The sequence below is a fragment of the Entelurus aequoreus genome, linkage group LG26 (assembly GCF_033978785.1).
Source record: "Entelurus aequoreus isolate RoL-2023_Sb linkage group LG26, RoL_Eaeq_v1.1, whole genome shotgun sequence".
Taxonomy (NCBI): Eukaryota; Metazoa; Chordata; class Actinopteri; order Syngnathiformes; family Syngnathidae; genus Entelurus; species Entelurus aequoreus.
Window position 1 is genome coordinate 35,628,429 of NC_084756.1, and position 9,738 is coordinate 35,638,166.

Consider the following 9,738-nt stretch of genomic DNA (forward strand, 5'->3'; position numbering starts at 1 on the left):
TGCGGTGCCCGAAGATTCAAAGCCCTAGTTTTTAATGTCACACAAGCAAACTCCTCAGAAAAACGTTGCTATTACGTGAAAAGTGATGTTGAGATTTAGGTGTAGCATCAATAATGAAGAGTAAATGAGTAACACCATTACAGTGAGAAAGAGGTCCTGACATGAAGCCTTCCTGTTGTCATAAATACCTGATCACTTCTAACCTGCCTCTCTTCCTTCAGACGTCCTGCTGCTGCTCCTCAGGCATCATCACCATTACTTCGCCCTCCATCACCACCTTGTCTTGGACCGAACACGAAACGGCAATGAAGGCAAAAGACATCTTGATCTTCCGGACTTCGGCTTCGGCCAGCACCTCCTCGCCGACGTAGAGCGGCGCCGGGAATCGGATCTCTTGGTAGAGGAAGACGCAGCCGCGGCCCGGCATTTTGGTGCCCAGCACGGCCGAGATCAGCCCGTTGATGAGGACGCCGTGGACGATGGGCGCCTCGAAGGAGGTGGTGGCGGCGTAGGCCGGGTCCAGGTGGAGGGGGTTGGTGTCGCCCGTCAGCTCGGCAAAGAGCTCCATGTGGCGGGCGGAGAAGACTTTGGTGAGGGAGGCTCGCTGGCCGACGTGGAGTCGGCGGTGAGGAGCCGCGGCCAGCAAAGTTCTGACTCCACACCACGTGGACCTCATCCTGAAGGAGAACATGGCCTCAGTCCAGGTGCAGCTCTCGGCTGTTTGCTGTCAGCGCCAGCAGGAAGGGAGACACCTGAAGACACAAGAGAAGCACCCTGAGCCGGAGGGAGTCAAAGATGTGCTGATATTAAGGGTGTAACGGTACGTGTAGGGATGTCCCGATCCGATATTTGGATCGGATCGGCCGCCGATATTGGCCAAAAAATGCGTATCGGCAAGGCATGGGAAAATGCCGATCCAGATCCAGTTTTAGTAGCCAACGTGATAGCATCAGTCATAAAGGCAGATAGAAACTAAATAAAAAAAAACCCTGACTGGATGGATAGACAGAAGATGAAAAAATACTATTAAACCATGAACATGTAAATACACGATTAATAATATTCAGCTTTTCGAAGCTAAAAAAAATAGAAGTTAACCTAGCTACGTAGCCAACGTGATAGCATAGCAGTCTCAAATGCAGATAGAAACTAAATTTAAAAAAACCCTGACTGGATGGATAGACAGAAGATCAAAAATACTATTAAACCATGAACATGTAAATAAAACGATTAATAATATTCAGCTTTGCGAAGCTAAAAAAATAGAAGCTAACCTAGCTACGTAGCCAACGTGATAGCATAGCAGTCTCAAATGCAGATAGAAACTAAATTTAAAAAAAACCCTGACTGGATGGATAGACAGAAGATCAAAAATACTATTAAACCATGAACATGTAAATACACGATTAATAATATTCAGCTTTGCGAAGCTAAAAAAAATAGAAGCTAGCCTAGCTACGTAGCCAACGTGATAGCATAGCAGTCTCAAATGCAGATAGAAACTAAATTTTAAAAAAACCCTGACTGGATGGATAGACAGAAGATCAAAAATACTATTAAACTATGAACATGTAAATACACGATTAATAATATTCAGCTTTTCGAAGCTAAAAAAATAGAAGCTAACCTAGCTACGTAGCCAACGTGATAGCATCAGTCTCAAATGCAGATAGAAACTAAATAAAAAAAAACCCTGACTGGATGGATAGACAGAAGATCAAAAATACTATTAAACCATGAACATGTAAATACACGATTAATAATATTCAGCTTTTCGAAGCTAAAAAAATAGAAGCTAACCTAGCTACGTAGCCAACGTGATAGCATAGCAGTCTCAAATGCAGTTAGAAACTAAATTTAAAAAAACCCTGACTGGATGGATAGACAGAAGATCAAAAATACTATTAAACCATGAACATGTAAATACACGATTAATAATATTCAGCTTTTCGAAGCTAAAAAAATAGAAGCTAACCTAGCTACGTAGCCAACGTGATAGCATAGCAGTCTCAAATGCAGATAGAAACTAAATTAAAAAAAAACCCTGACTGGATGGATAGACAGAAGATCAAAAATACTATTAAGCCATGAACATGTAAATACACGATTAATAATATTCAGCTTTTCGAAGCTAAAAAAATAGAAGCTAACCTAGCTACGTAGCCAACGTGATAGCATAGCAGTCTCAAATGCAGATAGAAACTAAATTTAAAAAAAACCCTGACTGGATGGATAGACAGAAGATGAAAAAATACTATTAAACCATGAACATGTAAATACACGATTAATAATATTCAGCTTTTCGAAGCTAAAAAAAATAGAAGTTAACCTAGCTACGTAGCCAACGTGATAGCATAGCAGTCTCAAATGCAGATAGAAACTAAATTAAAAAAAACCCTGACTGGATGGATAGACAGAAGATCAAAAATACTATTAAACCATGAACATGTAAATAAAACGATTAATAATATTCAGCTTTGCGAAGCTAAAAAAAATAGAAGCTAACCTAGCTACGTAGCCAACGTGATAGCATAGCAGTCTCAAATGCAGATAGAAACTAAATTTAAAAAAAACCCTGACTGGATGGATAGACAGAAGATCAAAAATACTATTAAACCATGAACATGTAAATACACGATTAATAATATTCAGCTTTGCGAAGCTAAAAAAATAGAAGCTAGCCTAGCTACGTAGCCAACGTGATAGCATAGCAGTCTCAAATGCAGATAGAAACTAAATTTTAAAAAAACCCTGACTGGATGGATAGACAGAAGATCAAAAATACTATTAAACTATGAACATGTAAATACACGATTAATAATATTCAGCTTTTCGAAGCTAAAAAAATAGAAGCTAACCTAGCTACGTAGCCAACGTGATAGCATCAGTCTCAAATGCAGATAGAAACTAAATTAAAAAAACCCTGACTGGATGGATAGACAGAAGATCAAAAATACTATTAAACCATGAACATGTAAATACACGATTAATAATATTCAGCTTTTCGAAGCTAAAAAAATAGAAGCTAACCTAGCTACGTAGCCAACGTGATAGCATAGCAGTCTCAAATGCAGTTAGAAACTAAATTTAAAAAAACCCTGACTGGATGGATAGACAGAAGATCAAAAATACTATTAAACCATGAACATGTAAATACACGATTAATAATATTCAGCTTTTCGAAGCTAAAAAAATAGAAGCTAACCTAGCTACGTAGCCAACGTGATAGCATAGCAGTCTCAAATGCAGATAGAAACTAAATTTAAAAAAAACCCTGACTGGATGGATAGACAGAAGATCAAAAATACTATTAAGCCATGAACATGTAAATACACGATTAATAATATTCAGCTTTTCGAAGCTAAAAAAATAGAAGCTAACCTAGCTACGTAGCCAACGTGATAGCATCAGTCTCAAATGCAGATAGAAACTAAATAAAAAAAAAACCCTGACTGGATGGATAGACAGAAGATCAATAATACTATTAAACCATGAACATGTAAATACACGATTAATAATATTCAGCTTGGCGAAGCTAAAAAAACAGAAGCTAACTTAGATGCGGCGGCGGGCTTACTCACTGTAGTGCATCTGCTATCCTGCTCAAAACACAACACAACCTCCTGGTGTTGGTGTTGCTGTAGTCTGCCGCTCCACCGATCGCACCTACAACTTTCTTATTTGCAGTCTCCATTGTCCATTAAACAAATTGCAAAAGATTCACCAACACAGATGTCCAGAATACTGTGGAATTTTGTCGAAGAAAACAGAGGTATTTGAATTGGGTCCAAACACTTCCCTTGACCTCGTGACGTCACGCGCATACGTCATCATACCGCGACGTTTTCAAGCGGAAGTTTCCTGGGAAATTTCAAATGTCACTTTATAAGTTAACCCGGTCGTATTGGCATGTGTTGCAATGTTAAGATTTCATCATTAATATATAAACTATCAGACTGCGTGGTCGCTAGTAGTGGCTTTCAGTAGGCCTTTAAATAATACATTCCGATTTTCTGCTGCTCCCTAATTTCCGTTCCGCATTTTCCAGCACACCTTCAACACAGTCGAGTATACGTCCTCACGCAGTTGCCTTTAGCTGCTAGCATTACACGACAGGCTCTTTCCACTCCTTCTTGTGTCTGCTTCTCACAGACAGCAAGCGCACCTTCTTACACACGTCACGTCATACGTCACATACGTATACGCACTCTCCCAGCAGAGAAGTAGCAGCATGGCTAACGTTAGCTGTGATGCTAGCGTAGCCGTGTGAGCGGTAATAATGACGGAAGAATTCATTAATTCCCAAGAAAAACCGCAGGGGATCCGTCCCTGGCGGTGGTTTGGCTTCAAGTGGGAATATGTCGAACAGACAACCGTAATTTGTCAAGTGTGGGGCAAAAGCGCTGCTATAAAAAGTAGCATTACTGCTAATATGTAGCATCGTTTGAAAAGTCCCCTGCTAGAAAATGAAGAGTGTTTGAAACCCCGCACGTCAACATCTCCATTGTGTATTATTCAAACTCACCTAATTCAGCTGGCTAGTTGTTATCAAGAGTACTAAAACCCTTTTCAACATGAATCTGACAACTAAGTAGGCTAAATAACTTTAAATTTTAATACATGCTCGGATAAAGCCAGTATCGGCCAGTATCGGATCGGAAGTGCAAAAACCTGGATCGGGACATCCCTAGGTACATGTATTTGTATTTAACCGTTTCGGTACGGGGGTTTCGGTTCGGTTCAGAGGTGTACCGAACGAGTTTCCACACGGACATATTAAGTAGCGTAACGCACGTTGTGTAAACAATGCACACCGAGGCACAACACACGGCATGCTAGCAGCTAACAGGCTAGGATAGACTGACCATACGTCCTCTTTTCACCGGACATGTCCTCTTTTGCAGAGCTGTCAGGGCGGAGTTTCTTAAATGCCTCAAATGTCCGGCATTTTGAGTTAGGGTTGCGTGTATTTTCAATGTACGTTCAGGGTTAAGAAGGGGTTAAAAACAAAACAAATTGTGCGTGCAGCAGCATTGGTGAGGGAGGGGCAGAGACAGAGAGAGAGAGAGTTATGATAAACGCGCATGCGTCGCCAGGCTCTGCTTTTTATCCATAGATTTATCACATTTAATTTTTTATTATCTATAGCAGGGGTGTCAAAAGTGTGCCCCGGAGGCCATTTGCGGCCCACAGCTAATGTTTTAAAGGCCCACGGCACATTCTAAAAATACTATTCAAATAAACAAAAACATAACAAAAGTGAAATAAAAAAGCTTAAAGGTTAAATGTAATTTAGAAAAAGTTGCAATGTTGACTAATAAAACAAAGCTGGTTTTTTTTCTCTTTCAAACTGTCATTGCTCAAAACATAATATTGAATCAAAATCAATGTTATTATGAATTATTGACCTATCCAAGGTTGCCATTACTTCACATCAAATATTACACTAAGAAAAATATTTTTGGTGGAAGATTTTTCAAATTTGGTAAATAAATAACCAAAATATTTATCAGTGTTTCCCACACATTCATTTATTTGTAGCGGCCTGCCACGAAAGAATTAAGGCCGCCACAAATTTTTTTAATTTTTTTTTCTGTCCAGCTTCTCAGGCAAATCATATAGTTGATGTAGATGCCCATATCGGCTGTTCAGATTTACTTTACAAAAGAGAAGTGTAGGATCAAGATTTTTGGAGCTCTTTGTTCAGTGGATCAGATGTTTGATGAAGCTCTGTGTCTATCTACCACCACTACTGTTTTCTGTTTATTTGTTACTGACTGTGGCAGGACACCTCTGCCTCTGTTTCACTTTATGTTGCTGGTAAATAATATGGTCGTAGTAGTAGGCTAAAGTTAAATTATTTAGTATGCACTAATTAAAGGGGCAGAGCTTTAAGAGACATTTTAGCTTTTATATTTTTATAAGATATATTTTTTGTAAGAACCACAATTAATAAATATATTTCAGTAAATAACTTATTGTTCAAATCTGTATATAAATATGTACATAAAGTGTTGTAATTATATTGTCTTCATCGTATGGGCAGCTGTTTTCCGGCACCCGGACCTGAGGCCGAGGGTCTATGCCTTTTACCACCCCAGGCCCGGGGGGCCCTCCCGTTCATATGTCAGGACACACAGAAGTGAGCCAGGTCACCGAGCAGTCATCCAGGTCCGCCAGGCCACGCAAACCATTAGGAGCACGATAAATCGGGCAACGCAGGATCACGTGGTCGGCAGTCTGCTCCTCCGCGCCACACTCACACGTCGCGTTAGGTGCTAAGCCCCACTGGAACATGTTTGAGCGAAAGCGACCGACACCAGTTCGGAGGCGGTTAAGCCTCACCCAGGCCACTCGTGGTAGTGAGAGGCCTGGTATTGAGCCGGTGTCAGGTATGAAGTCACGGAGTCTGGAGGAGATGGTATGCTCCAGGTCCGTGCTCCATTTGTGATTCGCCCAGTGAGCCGCCCTGATGTTGTTGTCACTGCATTGCTGCAGGAGCTTCAGGGCGGCTGGTACCAGTGGGTCTCTGGAGGGGAGGCGGGGCGTTGGCTCTGAGGAGAGTGTGAGCCTTTCATGGAGCAGGTGGTTCTCATCCATGTTTGCCCGGCCCGCCAGAGTTGCTACAGCACCTTGGCGACGAAGCTCAGCGGGTTGGATGCCTGCTAAGATGGGCAGTAGCTCCACAGGGGTGGGGCGCAGCCATCCAGTGATAACACGCAAGGCTTCGTTGATCGGGACATCAAGTTGTTTAGAGTGAGCACTGCGCGCCCAGACAGGTGCGCAGTACTCAGCAGTTGAGTAGACCAGGGCAAGTGCTGCTGTTCGCAGAGTTCTTGCCCCGGCACCCCAACCGGACCCGACCAACCGTCTCAGCAGTGAGACGCGGGTGTTGAGTTTCTTGCGTGTTGCCAAGAGGTGTTTACGGGAAGTGAGCGACCTGTCCAGGGTGACCCCAAGGTATTTAGGGTCAGGACGAGGGTCTTCAGGTGTAGAACGAGGCCGGCATAGGGTAAGGGAAGCCCCATCCGGCTTCCGCACCTCGAACCTGATCTCACGATCCGCTTCCCAATTGTATAGGTGGAAAGCTTGTGTCACCGTCTTGGATTCGCTGAGCTTCAATCTCCAGTTATGGAGGTAAGCCACTAAAGTCTCCATGTCCTGGCTTAGAGTTCCCTCCAAGGCCTGCCAGTCCCTGTCGGAGTGCAGCAGCGCGAGATCGTCTGCGTATGCGAACCTCCGTGAGACTGTGGCAGGCAGGTCGTATGTATAGATGTTATACAGGAGGGGAGCCAGGACAGATCCCTGGGGGACGCCATTTTTCAGGCGCCGCAACCTGCTTTTATCTCCGTTACTGGTGGTGAGAGTAAAGCTGCGGTTCCAGACAAGCTCCATGATCATTTTGACCATGTGCCTGTCTGGAAGCAGGCGGAGAAGTTTGCAGGTGAGGCCGCGGTGCCAGACTGTGTCATAGGCAGCAGTCAGGTCTATGAAGACGGCACCGGCCTTCTTTTTCGCCTCAAAGCAGTCCTCGATGTCCTGGGTAAGGAGGGCGACCTGATCCACCGTGGACTTCCCACGTCGAAAACCCGCCTGCTCCCGGGGGAGGTGGGGGTCTATGATGGGCTCGACACGGGCGTGAATCAGGCGCTCGAGGACTTTAAAGGGGACGCAGAGCAACGAGATTGGTCTGTAGCTCGTTACGTCATCCTTTGGCTTGTTCGGCTTGGGGATAGCGACAACAGTGGCTCTTCTCCAAATCCTGGGGATCCGGAGTTGGCGCAGGCAAGAAGACAGGAAAACTCTCAGCCAGGACTTCATTGCAGGGGCAGCGTGGAGCACGAGTTCTGGGCAGATGTTGTCAGGCCCAGCAGACTTGCCTGGTTTGGTATACTGGAGGGCAGCTGTGAACTCCTCCGGTGAAAACTCACCGGAGATGTTACACTCGCTAGATGTTGTTGTCCTCCAGAGGTCTGCAGTTTCCTGGCGCACCGCCCGGGAAAAATCTCGATTTATCCCGGTATATGCCCCGTTTTTCACAACCTGTGCTGCAATAGCATTTGCGGTAACGGGGCATGTTCGGGGTGCGCGCTCAGACCTACCAGTCAAGTTGTTCAAAGTGCTCCACGCGATACGGCTAGTGTGCGAGAAGTCGATGGAGTGGACTGCCTCTTTCCAGCGCTGGTGCCTCTTCCTTCCAAGAGTGGAAAGAAGGGCAGTGGCTGAATTGTTAGCCTCCGGGCCATAGGGAGCCCGGAGGAAGGCGCTGTAGAGGGTCTCGCACTCGCCATCCCAGCATGGTTTGTAGTTCTTACGCCGGCCGCGTGGGATGCCTTTTTTGGCCGCAGATGTTAGTGCCCTACAGAAGTCCTGGTATGCCTCGTCCACGTTGGGTGTGTCTGGTGGTGGGAGACACCGTGTGGACTTGTTGGTATGGAGGCGATAGAGTTTCCAATTGGCCTTCCGGAAGTTCCATCGCTTCATCGGTCCGCTCGGAACTGTTGTCACGAGGTCGGGCACCGATATCAGCGACGGTCGGTGTTGCGACCTGGGGAACATTCCTAGAACACGTCTGTCGGGGAGCTGGGTGTCCACACCGACACTCACGAAAGCCAGGTCAGGGTTCGTGTCAGTGTTATGCCGAGCGGAGTGAAAGCTGGCTGGGCCCTTCGGGTTGTAGAGAAGGTTGAGCGAGTTGCGCTCTGCCCAGTCAGAAAGAGTTTCCCCGCTCGGTGAGGTGGTACTGTATCCCCACCGTGTATGCCGGCAGTTGAAATCACCAGCATATACACACGGTGGTTCAAGCACTGGCAGTGACACTGGCGTGAGTTGTGAGGGTGGTGGTTTGTAGACGTTGACAATTTTGATGTCGCCAACGTCCACTCGCAGCCACTCGATCTCGGAGTTGTCCGGTGATCGATCGGCGAGGGTCCAGCTCAGATCGTTGTGGACAAACGTGGCAAGGCCATGCTTCTTGCTCAGGATTGACCCAGCTAGCGTGAAGTTGGTGATCGCTAGCTTGTCCGCTGTTGGGCGGTGGGTTTCCTGAAGGAGGATGACCATGGCTTGGGTGGTGTGGGCCATGTGCTCGATGACGGATGTTTTGGCATCTGTGAGCCCTTCAACGTTCAGTTGCAGTATTCTTGGTTGGAGACCGGCAGCAGTGTTGCTACCAGATCTCCGCCCAGACTGCCCCTGGACGCCAGAACGGGAGGGTACCCGAGTTGAAAGTTTTTTGTTTCGCCGCGTTGCCATGGAGTAGAGCAGCGCGGTTACTTGCAGGGATCACGGCGTGAACGTAAACTTTCTCGATCCCCAAAATTATATTGTAAAATGGATGGATGGATGGACGTTATTATTATTACAAAACTGTTATTAATTAGTAAGTATATATTTTTTGAGCGTTTTTAGAGAAAATCATATCATTGTAGTAAATTATGCAAATTACTCGATGATGTCATGGTGACCACGCCCATACCGCCACAGGTATCTTGGCAGTTTATGGGAAACACTGTTTATATTTTGTTGTTTTCTTACTGTACCGAAAATGAACCGAACCGCGACCTCTAAACCGAGGTACGTACCGAACCGAAATGTTTGTGTACCGTTACACCCCTATGTGTAAATAAATCATTTTGCAACGTATATATCTGCGACTTATAGTCTGGTGCGGCCAATATATGTAAACATTTTTTTCTTCTAAAATTTAGTGGGTGCAGCTAATATCCCAGTGTCCTC

General features: G+C 45.1%; 2 protein-coding genes across 3 annotated transcripts in view; both read right to left on the reverse strand.

Annotated features, from left to right (window-relative positions):
• On the reverse strand, window positions 1-691 carry LOC133643081 (hydroxyacyl-thioester dehydratase type 2, mitochondrial-like). Its single transcript, XM_062037491.1, has one exon. It carries the CDS (start codon window positions 689-691, stop codon window positions 218-220), a length of 474 nt encoding a protein of 157 aa, XP_061893475.1. The 3' UTR covers window positions 1-217.
• Window positions 605-9,738, reverse strand: part of rpp14 (ribonuclease P/MRP 14 subunit) — a 14,483-nt gene continuing 5,349 nt past the window's right edge. For both annotated transcript variants that reach the window (XM_062037490.1, XM_062037489.1), the window contains exon 6: window positions 605-752. In XM_062037490.1, the coding sequence (XP_061893474.1) occupies window positions 696-752 (57 nt within the window). In that variant the 3' untranslated portion in view covers window positions 605-695. The remainder of the gene's footprint in view (window positions 753-9,738) is intronic.